The sequence below is a fragment of the Xiphophorus hellerii genome, chromosome 23, assembly GCF_003331165.1.
Source record: "Xiphophorus hellerii strain 12219 chromosome 23, Xiphophorus_hellerii-4.1, whole genome shotgun sequence".
In the NCBI taxonomy this organism is placed as follows: domain Eukaryota; kingdom Metazoa; phylum Chordata; class Actinopteri; order Cyprinodontiformes; family Poeciliidae; genus Xiphophorus; species Xiphophorus hellerii.
In genome coordinates this window covers 15,592,954-15,614,124 of record NC_045694.1, presented here as the reverse complement: position 1 = coordinate 15,614,124, position 21,171 = coordinate 15,592,954, and the positions used below count along the sequence as shown (strand labels likewise).

At 38.9% G+C, this 21,171-nt stretch overlaps 2 protein-coding genes across 2 annotated transcripts; both read left to right on the top strand.

The window, feature by feature from the left end:
* Positions 1–559: 559 nt before the first annotated feature.
* LOC116714438 (zinc finger CCHC domain-containing protein 7-like) lies at positions 560–6,865 on the top strand. Its single transcript, XM_032555025.1, is given in 10 exon segments — positions 560–1,428; positions 1,430–1,457; positions 2,662–2,723; positions 2,851–2,961; positions 3,074–3,247; positions 3,491–3,526; positions 4,796–4,861; positions 4,863–4,901; positions 4,997–5,114; positions 5,255–6,865. Coding segments are annotated over 10 exon segments (1,464 nt in total). The 5' UTR covers positions 560–1,068; the 3' UTR covers positions 5,725–6,865.
* A 319-nt stretch (positions 6,866–7,184) lies between these two features.
* On the top strand, positions 7,185–20,607 carry LOC116714437 (E3 ubiquitin-protein ligase RNF38-like). Its single transcript, XM_032555024.1, is given in 14 exon segments — positions 7,185–8,487; positions 12,593–12,645; positions 12,790–12,971; positions 14,681–15,065; positions 15,067–15,084; positions 16,123–16,263; positions 16,395–16,583; positions 17,443–17,604; positions 17,699–17,799; positions 17,899–17,980; positions 18,065–18,136; positions 18,138–18,187; positions 18,538–18,637; positions 19,661–20,607. Coding segments are annotated over 14 exon segments (1,887 nt in total). The 5' UTR covers positions 7,185–8,198; the 3' UTR covers positions 19,724–20,607.
* The last annotated feature ends 564 nt before the right edge of the window (positions 20,608–21,171 follow it).

The window sequence follows — 21,171 nt, the reverse complement described above, 5'->3', positions numbered from 1 at the left end:
ATATAATTTCCTCAACAAATAATAATAAAAAAATACAATAGACATTAGAAGTATACAATAAGTTGTTTTAGAATAGGGGTCGACAATCTTTATGATTCAAAAAGCCATTTTCCATCAGTCCACCCACGTAAATCTCATATAAAGTTGGAAAATTAACATGTGTTAATAAAAGGCAAATTGGATTTGATAAGTATGTTATAGGTAATTTTTAAAGACCTTTATTTTATTTTTGTTGTCAGGTTTCAAATTAAAGAAAAAAAATACTACTTTTGCAAAAAAAAAAAGTAGGTACATACATTTCTTCCATAGGATGTTGATATTTGTGAGAAACGATGCATATTTGACTATCTTTTGTGAAGATTCAATGCAGTTATTGCATCAAAAAACTGAAAAACTGCTAAAACCAGAATTTTATTTTAATTTTATTATGTCTATTTTTAAAAACAGACAGTCAAAGTTATTAGGAAGCACTACGGGAAGGTTCAAAGAGCCGCAGGTTGCAGACCTTTCTGGCTTAGATAAACTGTAATGTAATTTCTCCATTAATTCATTTCCCCGGAAAAGAAAAGTGACGTAACTCCGGGTTTATTTTTGGCTGTCCAACTTTTTCCGGAAACGCCGGTTAAGTAATTCAAATCATAACCACATGTACACAAACCTGCTTAGGGGGAACTACATTAGTCTCTGCTTTGTGGAAGGAATGCGTTTTGAGTTAACAGAGGTAATCGCTACCGAGATGCAGTCAAATAAATTAGTTACTACATAAAAGCGCCTTTGTTTTGACATCGTATTAGCCGTGTTTGTAATGTAGCTTTCTTGCTAGGTGCTAGTGTACTACTGCCCTTGCCTTGGCGTTTTTCTGATATGTTAGAAACATTTACAGAACATCCTTTAAAGTATTTAAAAAAAAACCCCAACAAGTTTTAAAACAACTTTATCCAATTTAATTTCGGTTGGGGTAAGAATTGAGAAGTAGTAGTGTAACATGCGTTATTGTGCCGCGCTGCTTAGCTGCAATACACGACTTCACCACTGAGTGGCGCTGCGTAGCCTGCCTAAGATTGTACTATGAACTCTGTCAATAAAAATGAAGTATCGGATGGTAAAGGAAATGACAAAGACCACATTTTCTTCATTGAGGACTCCATCACTTCAGAGAGTGGAGAAGAGACGTGTTCTGGTTACATGAAACATGAGAAAAGCGCCAAGCTGTTTTCACAGCTCAGCAGAGACAGCTCTCCTCCGCTGCTCCTTGCTTTCTCCATCACCTCTGGAAAGACTCAGCAGGACACCAGCAGTGTCTCCAGTGCTGGTTCACAGGAGCAGCTGGAAGAGGACAGCGATCAGCCTATTGAGGAGTGGATGATCCTGGATGGAGAGGAGCAGGCGGAGGACCCAAGCATCCAGCTCAACCTCGGCTGCTGGGAGAAGCTCTGAGGAGGATGTTGAAGATGAAGGTTAGAGGTCATCTTGGCCAACATTATTTATCTATTTTTATCACAGTAGATGAAGTGCAAAAATATTTTTGTCTGATATTAATTAAAAAACACAAAAAACATAAAATTTAGCTAAATGGATTGCATAGTGCCCCTTATGAATATGCTTTAATATAAACTAATGATTTCTGAGATCTAGATCCGTTTCTTCACACCTGAATCAAATGGCTGAACTTCCCTCATCAGTTACTTAACTCATAATAAGCTATTCATTTACTTCAGGTGTGATCTAAGCCATTAGACTGTAGTCCAGGGTCTGTGTTAGGGTTGTTGTCATGCTGAAAAGGAAACTGCTGCAGCCTCTGTCAGGTTTTCTTATAGGATTGCAGATTTGTGGAGGGCACAAATTATTTCCCTTTCAGCCGATACTCTCACCTGAGCTGTGGATCTCTGCAGCTCTTCCAGAGTAACTATGGGCTCTTTGTCTGCTTCTCTCATTAATGCTCACTTCATCAAAGTAGCTTGTAACAGCAGTTTTACAAAATCAATGTATTAAAGGTATTAAAGACTTGAATTTTGTAATTAATTCTTTACATTCATTAAAAACTCAGGCATCTTTATATACTTGGTGTTTTCTGCCATCTACTGTTTATGTGAAGGCAATATTATAGAGTTACACAAAATGTTGGGCCCCAAAAAGGACAGCAATATTTGGATGTTTAATCCAGTAAAGATTTACTAGACTACTGATGCTGATACAGCGCTAACTGGGGTGCACGATATGTCGCAAATGTATCATTATCGCACATACCTTGCATGTTGCCAAAAACTCCAATTTGATACAAGTAATATCAAATTATTTAAGAGTTCAGGTTCTCTATGCCAGAGCTATATTTGGTGACTTAATGCAGCATAAAAAGTTTTGGAACTTAAAGAAACTTAAGAAACAACAACTGAATAACTTCAATAAAAAGAATCAGAAGCAGGACAAAATCAACTATTTTTTTTTAAGATGGATTGATTTGTTTTTCTTTCATCCCCACCAGTAGCCAGACAGACTGCGTGGAGTCTATCAAACCAAAATACACTTAATCACTTGTTGCCGGCCGTGTCCCTATTGCAGAATTCATCAGCATTATTGCATATTTTCCTCGTATTGTGCAGCCTTAGTGGCCACTCCACTAACAGGTAACGGTAACATTTTGTGGTCATTTTCTCCATCAAGGTATGACAGACAAGGAAGTGAAATCAGGAGGGGATACTTGGGCTGTCTCAGACAAAGACAAGGTAATCCTTATCATCTAGATTTCAAACACTAAGCTTGTTGATTCAAAGAATGTTCAGTGAAAATATGTTGTAAGAGCTCAGAAATAGTTATTTGCTGTACACAATTTGGATCTTTCAATATGTCCAGTATGGAGGCACTCAGTCTCTGGGCAGTCGCTATTTCATGGCTGGTCGTTCATCCCTCTGTAACATCTGCAACAGGATGGGACACGTTGCCAGAAGTTGCTACTTTCACAAGGTACAGCTAAAGTCGCCCGTGTTTGTTTCCTAATGTGGGAAATAATAAGACTTAGTTGACAACATCTTGTCATCAATCAAAAACAACAAAAAAAAATCTTGTTCTCCTCAAGCAGAAAAGTCCCACTTGTGTCCTTTGTGGCGTCCAGGGCCACGTCCAAAGAGACTGTCCGAGCCGGCCCTGTTCCATTTGTGGGCTGCCTTCGCATGGCCTCAACCCCTGCAGAGTGCCTCCAGTGTGGAAGCAGCACTGCCATCGCTGCGGCGTGACCGGCCACTTGTTTGATGTGAGTTTGTCTGTCAACTACCATTAGAAATTCCTTGGATTGTTTTCATTAAAGTGTGTTTAGTGTTGAAGAAATTCTTGAAAGTTAATTCTGTAATCTTGTGAATATATGTGTATTTTAGCCCAATTTTTCTAAAGTGTTGCTCTGTTTCTGCATCTCCTCTTCTGTGAAACTACGGTGTTTATCTGGATGTTGGTCGGAGGGAAATTCTTATTCTTTGTTTGTTGTGTTTTTTTTTTTCAGGCCTGCCCAGATTTATGGCGACAATACCACCTGACTGTAAGAGGAAGTTTTATTTTATTCCTAATTAATCTGGAATTAGATGCAGCATTGCACAACTACAATATCAAGACATGGCCGTCCACCTAGATATACAGACTGGACAAGGAAATAATTAGTCACAGAGATAGCCAGGAATCCGGTGGTAACTCTGGAGGAGCTGCAGAGGTCCAAAGCTCAGGGGGTAGAATTTGCCTGCAGAACTATTATTAGCTGTGCACTCCACAAATATGGCCTTAGTGAAAGAGAAGCAAGAAGAAAGCCACCAGAAGTTCAGCTTACAGTTTGCCATTAGCCATGTTAGAGACACAGCAAACATGTGGAGAACTGTTTCCTGGTCAGATATGATCAAAATACAACTTCCATGCAAATCCTTGTGCGGACACACCAACCCCACGATTAATCATGATAGTGGAACAATCTTGCAACAGGGGGAGAAAAACAGGTCTGGATTTACTGAGAGATGATTACAGCTGTTTAAAGGATAGATTCTGATTGGTTTATTTGTCATATGCAGGTCAACACACGTCAACAATAAAACAAAATTCTTTGAATGACAACAATCGTTCAACTTGCCATCAAATTAAGAATGTACTCACATGCAATAGAAGTAAAGTAAAAAAAATCCTACAAGGAAGCTTGTTAGAGACTGCAAACGGCTCAAGACTAGGGCTAAGGTTCATTATCCAACAGGAAAATGACCCTAAACATACAGCCAGAGCTGCAGTGGAATGGTTTACAGAACACATATCCATGTGCAAGAGTGGCCTTCTTAAAATTCATAACTAAATCCAAAATCAGTGTTTACAGTCACTTTCCATTCAGTTTTGCAAGCAAGGACTGGGTAAAATTTTCTGTCTCCATGTGTCTCCAAAGCTAGACATATCCTTAAAGACTTGCAGCTGCAGCTCTGCTACAGGTGGCTCTACAAAGTATTGACTCAAAAAGAACGCCTCACTTTTCACTTTTTTAAAACTAACTTGAAAATCATAGAACATTTTTCCTTCACTTCACAGTTATTTACTACTTTACGTTGATTTAGCACAAAAACTCATAATGAAGTTTGTGTTTATAGTGTGATAAACTATGGAAAAGTACATGTGGTCTCAATACTTTACATGTCAATAACAGAGGTGACAATAAAGGCAGAAGAAAAACTGAGGAAAATATGTTTTTTAATGTACTCTGTAGCAGTTAAAGTATGGATTTGTCAATGCATTTTAATCTAATGCCTAGCAAATCATAAAAGATCAATTTCATTTTTTCTAGGTCAAGTTAGGGGTTCCTTTCAGACCCAGAAACGCCTGCAGTCTCAAACATAAGAGCCACCATGCTCAATTGCTACAACTGCTCAAAAAGGGGACACTTTGGTCATGTAAGTAGATGACTTTCGCCATCTCAGGATGCCCTGTTCTTATATTTTGTCCTTTTTCTCTTACTCATTTGGATGATTGTCTTTGTTGACAACAGGAGTGCACAAAGAGGAGGATGATTAGTGGCACTTTTCCCTCACTGCCTTATGTTTCTTATTATGACACTCTGGATGACATTCTCCAGCAGAATGCCCCGATGCTCACACCAGCCAAAGGTGATTAAAAGTTGCTTTTAAGTAATTATTGTAAAAGATATATCTACATTTAGAACAATGTGCTTCAGCTGTACTAATTATACAAAAGGTTTTTAAAATGGTGAAATTTGACATGTAATAAGTGCTATCTGTGCTTTCAGAACTTGTGAGTGCTGGACCCCTAACTTCACAGCAGGAATGTTGCAAAGATACGCCATTGGTGCAGGGAAGAAGCAGGACAAAGCTGGAGCCTGGCGCTCATCCTGGAAGGAGGAAGACCTGGCCTGAAAGGCGCAAAGAGAGGCGTGAAGTGAAGCGACTGAGGAGGGAGGCCCAGGCTAAGCGGGAAGGAGGATTTCTGGGGAGGCATTTTTGCACCATTGTTGATGCAGTTTGTCCCGCTGACCCCTATAAATCCATCCTACGCAGTCATAGAGAGTCCAAAACCTCTCAGGAGAACAAAAAGAGAGAGGAGAAAACTGGAAAGAAGAGCAGGAAGAGCAGAGAGGCAGAGAAGTGGAGAAAAAGAGGGGGGATAAAACGCGGGGATTTGCATCCACACGGTGACATTGACATTGGAAGTGAAATCCTTCTGTCTCCAAAGCAGAGAGTACGTCACCGAAGGAGATGAAAGGTGATATGAAATTTTGCCCTTTTAGTGGCATTAAATGTTCTTTATAATTTATTTATAATTTGTATTTAATAATGCGTAAAAAACATTGATGAAAAATGTATTGAATCAAGTGTGAAAGTAGCTTAAGCCTTTTTCCAGTTTTGTGAAAGTTTATACTTATGTTTTAAAATTTTTAAAGAACAATTAATTTTATAAATATTAAAGCCTTGCAAATGGATTCAATTCATGTGAAGAGTCTTTTTATATTTATTATGCATTTAATTTTTTTCTGATTTGCTATGGTTATTTTCTTCCTTTTCATTTCTGCTATGCAGCAAGAGTGAACCTTTGAACTGAAATACAGTTTAAGTTTGTTTAAACTGAGGTTGCATGATTTTAAGTTGTCATTTGCACAAGTAGAGTTAAAATCTGGTTTTAAAACATTGACAATTTTAAAATATCTATCATCTACTATAGAAACCAACCTTTAGTCGGGCTGCATTGAGGATTTAAGGTGGATTTTTGCTACTTTAATTGCTATTAGAATATGATTACAAAATTTTAGTTAGTGTTTTTACTACTGGCACATGGATATGTATTCTCAAAATACACTTAAGTTTTGTTTTTCTGCAAGGTACACTTTTCAATATGGTGTAGATCTTTGCATTTATATTATTCAACACAATAATATATCTAAAGTGTGGATTGTTTTAAAGAAAAAAAAAGGATACAAAAACAAAAACTGAATCTACTATTAGTTTCACTGCCAAACTCCTGGCTATGATCACATAGGCTGGGCAAAATTTGTTTGTAAACATTTTATATCATTTTTAATGAAAAATATTTTTGCTGATTGTGTTATGTGTCGCAATGTGGATACAGTAAACTACTTTTGGGTGATTCCAATAATGTTTTTTTCTATTCAATAGTAAATTTAAATGCTGAGTAGTAAAAGATGAGTTTGAAAAATGTCCCTTTGTTGCTTGTAACATTTAAACCGTAAACACCGTATTTTTGTGAGTGTAAGCAAATGTTGAGGCTGCAAGAAAGTGTAATATTTAGGTCAATAAACAAAAGTGGTTAGCTTTATTAATATGAAGCTTGCATTTGTTTATGCCGAAGGAATAAAAGCCGTGTGGAGCCAGTGGGTTCTTTCAAAGCCTTGTCTCATAGTAGTTCTGCTGTGAAGCTGCTGAATTATTAATGAGCAGAGCAGCTGCCTGAGGTTTTTCAGACAAAAGTAGTCGGCTTCGATAAAAACAGCCCAATTCAAAATAACACATGAAGGATTCTGCATGCGAAAAATGTAGAATCATGTATATTTAAGTAATTAATCTCTTATTTGTTCCCCTCCATTCAGTATAGTTTGAAATGTTCCACAAAGGTCTGCGCTGACGAGCTCCATGAGCCTCTGCTATCGATTGGTCGCGACTTGACAGAGATGCGAGGCTCCCATTGATTGATCTCCACTCCACTCCCCGCTGACCAGAGAAAACACCCGATAGCGAATGCGAGAGGGGATTTAAATTAGACAAAAACCGTCCGCTTTAGTTGACGGACGAGGCTGCCCTTTGCGTTCTCATGCGGGTTGGTGTCGTCCGCGGGTTCGTGTGTCAGAGGAACGGCTCAGCGTTGGCGCAGGGCGACGGTAGCTGGGCTGTAATGTCGGCAGCGTTGGACTTGTTTTCCCCCGTAGACCTCGCTTCCTGTTAGCCTCGGGCTCGCTGGAAAATCGACATTATGTTAATGACCGAGCAGGTATAGTTAGCCAACACAAAAGAGGGGGTGTAACTTTGCTGCCTGCGACAGCCAGTCCTTCCACCTGACTTCTATTTTTCCTCACAAATCTATGCTGATAACTTTTATTTAATGCCTAGTATCCGGGTTAGTTTGCTAGCGCTCCTCAGCTAGCCATCTTTGCTCGGGTTGACGGCTTGAAGTGTTGAACTTGGTTGGGTTTTGATGACAAAGAGCAGGCGGTGTTAAGTTGATGTTAAATATACGCGTTTGGAACGGGCTCACTCGTGTAACCAGTGCCTATAAAATACTTTAATTTCTTGTAACAGTGTTCAAAGCGAGAGACAAAAGGAAGAAAAAGGCTTGTTCTGGTATTGAGGAACATGATTGATTTTTGTTGATTTTTTTTTTTTTTGTAGAGCACAACACAGAAACTGTATTACTTTAGATATTTTGGTTGCAATCGTGTAAAACAAATAAACTGAAATAACGTTTTTCCACACAGTGATAGCGGATGGAGCAGAAGCAGATTGTGTCTGCATGCTATTTAAGGGCTGTGCTTCCCTGAACCTGTAGCTTCCAGGTTTATTTAATTTAATTAAATACTCATTTAAATGCATCAGAAATTACTAAGAGTATTGGTCTTCTCAAGTAATAGCTAGGTTGGTCGCGGAGAAGCGGTTGCATCTAGTCCACCTCCTCATCCACCCATCTATCCATCCATCCATCCACCACCGCCCACCTCCTCTCCGGCCATGGACCCCCCCAGGACTCGGTCGCGGTCTCGATCTGGCTTCTATCATTTCTCCATGAACGGCAGCGTTGGAGGCAACGACGGGGGCTTGATGAACGCCAGCGGAGGAGGGGTGAGCTACCCGCCGCCGAGTAACCCCGGCTGGGCGCCGCACCACGGAGGACGGAGCTACCAGGAGAGCCAGCAGCAGCAGCCGCTGCCGCCGCCGCCGCAGCACGCCCAGGGGAGCTACCTGTCCGCGGGGTTGCAGCGCCACTCTGCACACGGAGCTCACAGACACCCCGGGGCAGGTGAGCAGGCTTTAGAATAAACGGGGCCCACATCCAGGGGGGTAGATGCATAATTACACACTCACACAGGATAAACCCCCTGAGGGATGCAGGCAGACCACTTGCAGCTTTATCAGGCTCTGAGGCATTTAAGTAAAAGGTTTTAGTGTTTTCACTGCCAGCTGAGCGTAGAGGGGCCTGCTGCATGTTGAATGTTGTGGTGGAAGTTCAACTGTGAAGGTTATACTGATCTGAGAGGTCAGAAAAATAAGGCCAGGAAGATTTCTGAAAGCCATTGTTTTACTTTTACAAAGATTTGTTCCAGAACAAATAAATGTTAAAACCCCATAATTGCCAAGTTTAGAGTGCCTACAGGCAACATAAATTAGACTTTTAAAATGTAGCCTAAGAAATGCAAAAAGTTTACTTTTTGTTAAAAAAAAAGTAAAAAAAAAAACCAAGCAATTATTCAAGTCATTTATTTATTTTGATCAAAAAAATATTTTAACGTGTTCTCAGTGGCAAGACCCAAACTGTATTTTGTCAAGTTTACTAAATGAATCTCCCCAAGTTAGTTTGTGGTCCCATTTATGCAGAAATTACAATCAAAAAATCTTAGTGAATATAAGCCAAACACTTTATGTTGTATCTAACATTTTCCATTTTAAGAAGATTTCAGTATAATCAAAACTCTTCCATTAATGTTTTTTTAAAGTTTACATCTACATTAACTTTTTTGTGCTGGGCTCCCAGTTTTGTATTCTTCTTAAATTGGAGTCGTGTGCCACACAAAATCGAGTACTTTAATTGACCCCTGTACGTCAGTACAGAAACCCTACTTGCATTACGTAGCTATAATGCTCCACTTGGAACCTAAAGTTGGCTGTTTACAGATGCTCATGTTAGCTCTCATCTGTTTTCACATGACTTTTTAATAATTTGACCCATAATGTGTTTTCTTTGTACTTCCAATTTACCATGTGTGGGTTAAACCTACTGCAGATTTCTTTTTCTGCTTCGTGATCCAGGCGCTTGGCTTTGAACCATAATTAATGACGTGTTATGGCCGAATTCTGCGATTCTTTTCACATTTTCCACACTGCTGGTCGAGTCTGGATTAAGTGGTAGTTAAGTGTTTTCTTTTTAAGATGAAAGAATTAAAAAGCATGTACTTCTACAAGTTGCATTTTGGACTGAAAATCCATTTATCAGATGACAGATGAGTGCCTTTCCCAGAGTTTTAGATGTCCCACAGAAAGCTCCCAGTCAGTCGACTCTAAACTCATGATGTTCTGATGCAGAGCCCTTCAAATCCTTGAAGCAGTTGTTCTAAACAGCTTAAAATTAAATCATCTATTGAATGTTATTTTTTTTATCTCTTTTTTGCTAACTGCTGTGACTCCAGCTGACTTGTGTGTTACTCTCAGTTGAGTTTTTTTAGTCTTTTCATCCATGACAACTAATGCTGTTAAAGTTAGATCCAGCTGCCTTGAAGCTCTGAGTTGTCCTGAAGTTGTCAGACTTTGCCATAGCAGAGGAAAGTAAATGTTTTGAAAAGCACAAAAGTTAAGACAACGTCTATGTTTTGTTCTGTGAAAACGCAAACATTGACTGCCATGCCAGATTTATCTCTGTTGACTGACGAAAAAGTATTTATTCACAACAAAAATGAATAATATGAATAAAACTGATTTTAATATCAAGCAGCAACCAAGATACCCATATTTGTTTTTGCCCTGAGTTTCCACTTCAAGGTTCAGCAAGTTTTCCCTGCTGACCTCTGGAAAGTTGCTAGAGAAAACTTCTGCAACAGCAGACTGGATTTTATCAAAAAAGGGGAAAAAAAGCTCTGAGATGGATTAAAATTTAAGCTTTCGATAAAACTGTGTCGTATTAGCAGCAGTGTCCTCAAAAAGCCAAAATGCAAAGAGTCGTTTTCTAATCTTGCAGGTCACAGGCAGTTTTCTGTTAGGGTCTTTTAAACATGCATGTTGTGAGCTCTCTCTAAGCAACTGTCTGCATATTATGAGTGCAAGCAAAGACTATTAATGCTTATTTGGTTGTGCTTTTTGGCATTTTTTGGCATCCCTTGGCGTCAATTTGTGCAGTATAGGACTGAGGGTACTGGGTCTGGAGCATGTGGTTTCACAGCGCAGCTTTAATAATCAATGTTGCATCCCACCCACAAGGACTGATAACAGAACTACTTTTAATTGCAACACCACATTACTGTAGATGGATTGCGTCTCTAAAAACAGCGCTTCTTTTAGTGGTTTAACATATAAAAGCTAGTCGCAGTAAGACCTTGCTCGGTTTTTGATCGTGTTTGTCTGGAAAGGGAGTAATGGTGTCTGTCTTCCCTAGCAACTATGCTTGAAGGAAACAGGGTTATGTCTGCTCGCCAGTGAAACCCGTCCATTCTGGCTTGAAATCCCTTCTCCTTTTGCCCTTGGGATGAATCAGCACAACTAGACCTAGTTTTCCATAAAACTGGGTGTGTTGGGATCTGGGCAGTTTGAGATGTAACAGAGGAAAAAAAATGGCATGTTAGATGTATAAAAGTACAGTGTATTGGCCCTGCTGTAGTTGTCATGACCTACTGACAGTGTTTGAGCTGTCCTTATCTACAGAGGTTGTATGACTCGATGAGTGATGTCAGAAAAGCAAGAAAATCAAAGGAGTTTGTTTAACCCAAAAGGTTTTTGGTTTAAGGCAGGCTTAGAAGCAGGAAGGAATAAAGGGATGAGTTTCTGCCCTATTTGTGGTGACACATAACCTGTGTTGTTTTTTCTTTGTTTTTTTTTTTGTAAGGAAGAAAATGTTTATCAGTTTAGGGTCATGCTCAAATGTGTCCGTGCTCATGTTGCATCCACACTGCACATGTCATATAAATAGATGAGAGAGAACCCTTTCCATAAATCTGGGTATTAGGTTCAGTGGTCATATTCTTCTTTGTTATTATGGTGATGGTTTTATAAAATGTTATTGTCAGGGTAGAAGCAGGACGCTTTCATGTTCTCTGAGATGAGAAAATAAAAATACTCATTATATTCATTTTTTAAATGCAGCTTTAGAGCTCTTGTTTTTTTCTTTTGGAAAACAAAGTAAATGTCATCTACATGGATTTTTGGGGAAAAAATATTAAAATCTAGAAGGTTATCTTGTGTTGTATAAAAGAAGTTAAAGAATTGGTTTTACTACTTCAGTATTTCTGAAGGGACCTTGTTTGCTCCTTATTGGGGAAAAATGTTGAATGATAGGGCTACGATGTCCATGTAATTACATAAATGGTTAATAGTTTTGCTCAGGGTGGCTTATAGCCATTATATGAGCTTAAAATCATTATTTATGGTAATAGCTGTTATTATAGTTACAGTAGTTGTGGGTAAAATGGTAGTTTTTGAGCTCTAGGTTAAAACTATGTTGTGATTGATTTGTTGTTGCTAATGTTTTGGCTTATAAAATGTTGACCATAATCCACACAATTAAGAATATGTTAAGATTTACATCTATTTTCAATTTGCATCCTTTGCTTAGCTAGCCTGCAGTGTAACCAAAACATATTTAGCCTACAAAGCTTAAACAAAAAAAGTCAACCTTGCAATTTGAACATCTGATATAAACAAATGAACAACTTATTTGCATAAGTAAATATTGTAGTAAGTTTCTGCCTGGTCTATTGTAGATGACAAACTTTACCTTTAGTAATAAAGCTGTAGAGAGTTGTAACTAAAACATACAGACAAACTCCGGTGTGATGTGCTTTTTCATTGATGCCTGTTTGTCTTTACAAGCTTTTTGTGTTGAATTAGAAGAATATGCTGCAGAGTTGTTCTGTGTCTTTTATTTGTTCTTTACATCAGTAAATAGTTTTAAATAAAATCTGACTTTGTGAACTCAAAACTATAAATCTTTATCAAACATCTGTCACCCGTTGGCTGCAATGGGTTCGATCACCATATTGTTTCTTTTGACATACATGATGACCAACCTTCTTTTTGTTTACTGTCGATATGTTGGCTAAGCAAGAGACGCTCACTGTCTTGTGATGTTGTTTTTCTCAGCTTTGTTTTTATCTGATGAAGTTGTTTTTTTTTTATTGTTTTTTTTATTCTCTAATCTGCAGGAGGGTTGCTGCATTTTCATCCAGATAATGTGTGCAGTGATGATCGAGACAAAGTAAGCATCAAAGTCCTTTACTTCTTGTTGTCCCTGCTTTGCTCCTGGTTTGAATAGAATTTGTATTTCACTGTTTACTCAGTCCCATGCGTCCTCCCCTTTTTGTGTCTGCTCTCTTATTTATTCCCTCTCCTTTATGTGCAGATGGAGGACAGCCCAAGCCCCAAAAGGCAGCGTCTTTCCCAGCAGTCCATGTTGGACCTCGGCTCGGCTCCCCCCTCCACTCCTTCCTCTCCCATTCGGCCCTGGGAGCTGCCCCCGAGCCGAAGGCCGCACCCCCACTACATGCCAGAGAGATGCCACACACCTGTCAGAAACCGCCGCAGGTATGTTTGTGACACAGTTCCCTTGCAAGTGCCATCTAATGATTAGAATAGTAAACAATAAAAAGAAGAACAAACACAAAAGGTTTGCATGCTGCAGACTGTCTTTATGGTTCAGTTTTTGCACCAAGGAGAGGTTTTTATCACTTTGTTCTTTGTCAGACGTTGTGAAAACCCCCCCACAGTAAACATCAAGTCTTTAAATATAGACCGGTGTGATAAGAGACACATAAACAAGAAGAGAAACATGAATGTATGATGAATACATGTTCAAATTATATAAGGTGCAAATCTGCACATAAAATGTGCCATAATTAAAAGCAATTGCAGATTTTTCGGTGAAGTTTTAGTATATGAGGAAAGTATGAAGAAAGTGCTAGTGATTTATTTATGCTATTTCTTTTGTTTATCTCAACCTAACCAAGATAATTGAATAAATTACAAAATAAATTATTTGTTAAAGATACCTGTGGGATTTTTTTCTCCACTCCATAGTTTACATTCGATCATGTAAATTGAATTAATGGCTCTTTGTTTCAGAGAAGTCACATTCAGCAGTCCAGCTTTGTTTAAGGATCTCTTGGTGTAAAAACTTTGTTGTAAAATCATGTTTAGACCTTGTTCTGCTGTCAATGTCCACATTTTTAATTAATTGATTCAAATGAAGAGGAAATGAAAGCCCTGTGTGCCTTTTATGCAGATGTTCTTGGTCCAATTTAGATTTTCATCTTTTCGGATATCATAGCAAACAACTTGAATGTATTTTTGGTAGCATTTTATGTGATGGACCAACATCCATTAGAGAAGCCGGTTAATTGATGTGAAGATGAACGAATCAAAATACAAGGCACTTCTAGTAGAGAAGCTGATAGTCTGTAAAATACTGACGTCTAGAATGAACATCTGTCTGTCTGTATGTGTATGAAGCCACATACATTGGCACACAGAGACCAAAAATGTCAACAAACTATCATCATAAATAAGATTCTTTCTTGTGCTGTGAGCTGTTCTTGCATTGTGTTTCAATCACATAATTATATTTAATTAAATGATGAGTTCATATCTAGGTATTCTGTTGAGGTTTTAAAAACATCCATGTTTTGGGGATGGATATTGTTACAGAATCTGTTGTCTGACATTTTGAAGTAGCTTGGAGGGTTACAGCTCTTGTAGGCTAAAGTTTAAATCTAGTGTGTTTGTGTTCACTACAGTAACACTACAGCTACAACAAACATCCTGACATCTCAAACGCAAGCAAAGATGTCAAGAGGATGTTGGGTTTTGTAGGAAGAAACTATGTTTGAAAAAGACAAACGGAAGAGATAAATTTGTCTTTTTTTTTTTTTTTTTAGAAGTCCAACTGTGCACATGTTCAGACGTAAGTAGGATTGGAAAAAAAAACCATTGGGAATTGCTTGAACAAAAACTTACAATGAAAAAATGATGTAATTTTCTTTATAATTTTTATCATTGAGTTTTCAGATAATTCTATATTAATGTCCAGATTTTGACATTCTACCTTATAGCACAACAAAGTTTTATAGATGCTTTCTGTTTTTAATTTTACATTTGTTTACCCTAATCATCCTAAAGTGTTTCTCCCTAAATATTCCAGGTTTAGCCAGAAATTCAAGTTAAACTATTGTTTTGTAGTTTATTAACATGGCTCCTTTTGCCCCTTCTTTAGTTTTTCCTGCTGTGTTTCTCTCCAGTCCTCCAATGAGACGCCAGCGTGGCCGGCGAGACCGTCTGACCCGCCACCACCACCACTATAACGGCAACAACAATCACCACCACCATCACCACCCAAACAGCCACCATCACCACCACCATCTTCACTCCCACCATGGCCCGTCACCGGGACATCAGGACGAAAACTACCGCCACCCAGCTCCTCCTCAGGGTTACCCACCCTACAGCCAGCAACCCCCCCGAGGGCCGGGCTCCGGTCCCGAAGACCGTCCAGGTTACCATCCCCCTAACCCCTCCCCGAGGCCCCTGCACCAGTCACCGAACCTGTCGCCCAGGCTGCTGCACCCTGGAGCCCATCCGCAGCACCCACACCCCCACCCGTCCCAGCAACAGAGCAGTGGGGTTCCTAGACCTCCAGGAACAGGTGGGCTTAAGGGGAATCAAGCGGATTCAATTGATTTTATAAAGGGGCAGAAAAATGCAAAGAGAAGATTAAAATAAAAATAACTGAAGATCAGAAGCCAGACCTTGCTTTTTACAGTGCAACAAATGTATGTCTAGATTTGCAGTAATTCAGGTTTAGTTGATCCAAATTTTCTTGCCGTTTGTCTGCTTGCTTTTAAATTGGGTATGTTGGAGATTTTTTGAAGATTATTCACCACGTATAGCAAATACTTCAGAATTGAAAAAGACTTTTTGATGTCAGACATCGTCTAGGACCATAGAAACCGTTTTTTAAGCGAACACTTGGTTAGTTGGGCTTGTTTTCTGGCATATTTGTTTTTAATATGTGTGTAAACTAAAGTTAATATAAGTTTTCTCTTAAAGAAAGGATCTTGCCCTGTGTAACAATTGCAGATGCTTGATTGGTAATTTGCAGGTCAAATAAAAAATCATAATGACTCAAAACTAAGAACTGCCAACATTAAAATCTGTATACAAATCAACTGAACCTTTGTTAAAGAAAAATCTGATACAGTTTAGGGACATTTGCTTTAAGGCAACAATGAGAATAATCTTAAAATACAGAAAAAGAAAAAAAATTCCTTCATGTTTGTTTGGATCCAATACCCCTAACTCAAAGAACCAGCAACATTTTCCTAACTTGTATTTTTTTATCGTTCTTAGGAAAAACTAAACGTAATCAAGCAAAAATCAAAATGTCCTAAAGTTTCTAAATTGGCTTGAATTTAGAGATTTTGACAAAACTTAAAAACTTAAATCCTCACTTTTTTTTTTTTTTACTTTTCTGCAGAAACCCGAGCACATTTCAAAGCATTTATCACAAACTGAAAGAAAGACGATCAAAGCTGCAGCTCAGCTCTGTTTTCCATTTCAAATAATATCGCAGTTGGAAGCAACAAACAGGAGTGCTTCGCTTGTTGGCAGGCGTTGTTGTGGGCTGCTCAGCTTTTAATCACTGTGTGTCCCCAAAGTTTTTACATTTTTTGTTTGGTTTCAGGGTTCGGTTCCGGTATCATACCCGGTTTCCCCTCCGGGTGTGCCGCCCGGCCTGCCGCCTCGCTCTGCCCCGCAGCAGATCCCAGCATGCTCTGTGGTTTTCAGCGGGCAGCACTATCCCGTCTGCAGCGTCCCTCCTCCTGTAAGTGTTTAGGTTGAAGTCATTTTAGTTCAACATTTTCTCAAGCAAATATTTTCTCCACATGACATTTTTGACATTCTTCAGTGAACATTCTTCACTAAGTAAGAAACGTCTTTTCATATCTATGTCAGGTTCTTCAGACTTGTTCCGTTCAGCATTTGCCCATGCCCTACCCGTTCCCCTCGTTGCTGTCCAGTGACCCGACCTTCTTGATCCCCCCTCCTCACCTCGCCCACCCTCCAACGCATCTCTCCCACCATCCGCCTCACTTGCCGCAGCCGGCGCAGTTTGGACCTTATCCGGCGCAGCAGGCTCGATCGGTGAGTAAGAAGCCTTGCAGTTGACGGGCCGAAGTAATCTTTGTTCACATCTTTTGTGAAACCATTTGGTAATTGCCAAACGCTATTTGTATCAGAGTCTAAATACAAAACAATGTCTTTCTAAGTTAAATGAGAGAGATTTAAGCCCTCTGGTAGTCAAATGTCGCTGTTTGGTTGGAAAAAAAAAAATCTGTAAATTTAAAAACTTTTTGAAGCTTCATCTATTAGGGACATCTCTACTCATTGCTTGAACATTAACAAAAAGCAGTAAAGCTGTTCCTTACTGTGTGAACAAAAATATGATCGTTTAAACTTCTAATTTATTAACAATTACAGTTGTGTAAATTAACAAGGAGCAAAATGGATAAAGACTTGAATTACAGAGTCTTGTCTGATCAAATGATCAAGATTGTTCAACATGAATGTTGCTGATGCTGGTTGTTACAGAGGCAGATAGTCTTTCTCTTTTTTTCACACTTGCTGCCACTCATGCTGGACACATTTTGCTGGTTGTGTTTTGTAATCACAATTACCTATGTGGGAAGGTTATGTGTGATGTAATAGTGTCTGAAAAGACATTTGCTTAAATTAGCCCTTAATTTTGAAAGTTGGAGAGGAGTTTGTTAATCAATTTTCTAGAAATTTTGTGTCTAGATCCCAAATTATTTTGTTTATATTTATTTTGTCAGATTTAAAAAAAAAAAAAGGTAAAATAAGTTTTCAGCTTTTTTTTTTATACTACTTTCCAATATTTATTTTTGCAGATTTTTAATTGTTTTGAATTTATTTTCTGGGAAAGTTAGATAAGTGAAATGACTGTTAAAAATGCTTTTATGTAATACAGTTTTGTCCTCTGCAGCCTTTACAGAGGATAGAGAACGATGTGGAGCTGCTGGGGGAGCATCTTTCTCTGGGTGGTGGGCTCCACTACTCCCCCGCCGCACACCCAGCCCTGACCCCGCACTCGACGCCTCTCCACTTCCTCTCCCACGAGCCCCTGCCACAGGAGTTCTTTGGAGTGGTGAGCCTTGAAAAATAAATGCATTTTAAAGCTGAACATTTCTTCTTTCTGTATGAATTAACTCCGACATGTGTCTCGTTTATCTTCTCTGAAGTCTTATCCAAACTTCATTCCTCGGCGTCTCCCAGGACGGCGGTACCGTTCGCAACAGCTTCCACCTTCGCCTTATCACCCCAGCCTCCTGCCTTACTTCCTGTAAGTTCACTGGGAAGCTTGCCAACCTAAAGAAGCAAAAATAATTACAGTTTCATAATTTTGTCCTGATGACTTTTTAATTGATTTCTCTTTGCACAGATCAATGCTGCCAGTCCAGCCCACGGGTCCTGCAATCAGCCTGGAGCTGGATGTAGATGACGGAGAAGTGGAGAACTATGAGGTTTGCTTTATGCCATTGTTATTATTTATTGCTGCCAGGTGCAGACTTTTTACTCTTTCGTTGTTGCTGATGCTTTCCCCAAAGGCCCTCCTGAATCTTGCTGAGCGCCTGGGAGAGGCCAAGCTCCGCGGACTGACCAAGGGGGACATTGAACAAGCTCCCTTCCTATCGATTCAACCCAAATAACCATCAGTCTGAGCAAACACTGTGAGCACTGCCCTTTCAAAGCACCTTCGCATGCTGATAAAAGCCAAATATTATTGTTTTCTTTGTGTTACAGACTGCAGTTTATAAGTGATAGCTTTAATCTTCATGTTTTGTGTGTTTCTCTAAAACAGAAGCATCTAGAAGTTCTCCATACTTGGTCTGATTTTGTTACTTTAAGATGACTATAGATATCTATCTGCTGTTAGAATGATGTCTCCTAAACAGACAAGGTCTCTTCAGAATAATGTTCTCGTTCTTTAGGTCAAGCACGAGCTTCTTCAATTTCTGCATCTTTACACAGTAGGATTTGTGTGTTGCAGAACTGTCATCTAACACAAGTCTGGTTACAGGTGTGTGGTATGTATGAGTGATTTTGAATCCCGTCAACTGCTGCGAGTCCTTCCCTGCAGTCACGAGTTCCATGGAAAGTGTGTCGACAAGTGGCTGAGGGTGAGTTGGCGTCCCCTTTGTCTAGGAGGAACTCTAAACCTTTGTCTTTATTGATAATAATCACTTGTATAAATGTGCAGGATTCAGGTTATTAGATAATTAGGTTTTTTAAAAAACGATTCCATTGAAAGGTGAGCTTACTGAAAAGTATGTCCATGTACTGTACAGTATGTATCTAGACTTGGTTGTGGCTCCTTTTACTTGAATGACTTCATCATTTCAGCGAGGCATGGGTGTTTTCAGGCTGAGCCTCTGAAGTGTTCAGGAAGTATTGGTTTAATAAGCCTTCAGTTAATCTGTATTTTTGGTCGTGGTGTTTGTCATCTTTGGGGGACTTTAGGTCAGGTCAGTTTGTGGCCAATCAAGTTCAGGGTAATTAAAGTAACTATTGGTACTTTTTGCAATGTAAGCAGGTTCCTGCTGGAAAGTGAAATCAGCATCTCCATGAAGCTTGTCACCAGATGGAGACATTGAGTTGTCTTGCATGTTCTTGTAGATTTATTGAACAGAGTAGTAAGAGGTAAACTCAAACAGATGACATGTCTTCTGTTTGACTGTGCAAACTTCACATTGGACCTCAAAAAAATAGAAGCTGTACCTCTCAACTTTTTCTAGGCTGTAATTATCTCTTGTGTTCCTTTTTCTACCAGAATGTTTTTCTTCTCTTCCACTGTCCATTAATGTTCTTGTATTCAGAGTTCTGTAGCTGTTATAGCTGATTACGTTTAGGATCAGAAACTGTCTGCTAAACACCTGATAGGTCATCTATCTTCCCCATGATTGTGTACTATACATCATAATATAGCTATAATATACAATTCCTGTCTTGTGTTATATTTATCTTCATGAAATCATGATTTGGGCTGTGTCAAATGAATCTGTAACTTTTAGCCAATATTCTAATTTCTGGTGAGACATTTTAATTTGTCAGTGAATTTTTGCGTCTTTTTATAAAAAAAAAAAAAATTGGTTCAGTGTTGCTGCTGAGAACACTGTTGCTAATATGAAATGTCTCCTCTTCAGGCCAACAGGACGTGTCCGATCTGTCGAGCCGACGCCTCCGAGGTCCAGAGAGACTCAGAGTGACCACAGGAGGGAGCCATACGCTTCCTGCTGTTGGTCTAACACATCTAGCACTGCCTGCTCCTGATAAATTGATGCACATCTGCATTCTCACACACACAGACACATACATGTTGGTGGAGCACTTTATTCCCCATAGTTGTTCCTTTCTTTGTTTAAAATATTGCATCGTACATGTTTTCTTTAATACGATAACTTGTCACACTCCTTTCCTTTTAATACATGCACACAGGTCCTCACGTTTAAGTGAATGACCCACCTTCCTGCAGTACTGTGTGTATGCGTGTGTGTCTGCGTAGATGTGTATGCACCACAACTGTGCAGACATTTGTCAGCTCTGTATTGCAGGGCTTCGGTACATGAATGTGTTGTCAGTGTGTGTTTGTGTGTGTAGGTGTGGGATGGATTTTAGGGATCCTGGAGCATGCATGAATTGTTCTTCTGTATTGGACAAAAGTAACAATGATTTTTTTATTTTTATTTTCTTTTGCTCTTATGATTGACTTTTCTTCCTGTTTTTATATGTTTATGCACTGTCTGTATGCATACTCAGTGTGTATGTATGTTATAGACTTTTCTCTAGTTTGACACTAAGGGTCCATGCTGCCACTGTATTTCTCAGTTGCCCGTTTGAAATATTATTATTATTATTATTATTAGCAGTACAACTGGTTGTTTTCCTGCCTGAAAGTTACCTCATCATTCCGTTCTAATTACAAATGCTTCATAGCACCACTTTGACATTTAACAGATATATTTTCCTTTCTTTTCAAAGAAAACGTTTGTCTGTGGTTTTGCAGTGGCACATGTTACATATATCTATATATACTGTAAAAATATATGAATATCTATATACCAAATAAAAGGCTTGATATGAACTTTTTAAATATTGTATTTTGTAATAATTGTTTATAAGTAAAATTGAGAATTAGGGTGAGAAACAAAGATGCGGTTTTGTAGGGCTAGTTGTCTTGATGTATATAAACCTGAAGCTTATGCTGCATTCAAGTTGTACTTGGAATTTGGAAATTCTGACTTCATAGTCGAAAAAATCAACTGGAATGCTAATCAAAGTTGGGATTTACACTATGGCTGCTCCTCACATCAACATTACTAAGATGTAGTAATGTTATTTTACTGGACTCTCATACCACTGTGAGTCTAAAATCAAATGTTACATTTAACGCCTGCCCTGCAACTATAAACTAAAATTAAAAGTGGTGTTTGCTTATGAAATTTAAAGCTTAAAATGGTGCTTGTAAAAGGTACTGCTAACGATGTCAATGGTCGTGGCCATTCTGAAATCCAGACTTACTTCAGGCTAGAGGTAAGTTCTGAATTCCGAGGTTAATGGAACGCAGCATCAGAGCGGACAGATTTTATTGGATGCAATAGCCTTATTGACCACTAGATGTTGCTACTGTCATGCATTTACCAACTTGGATCATATT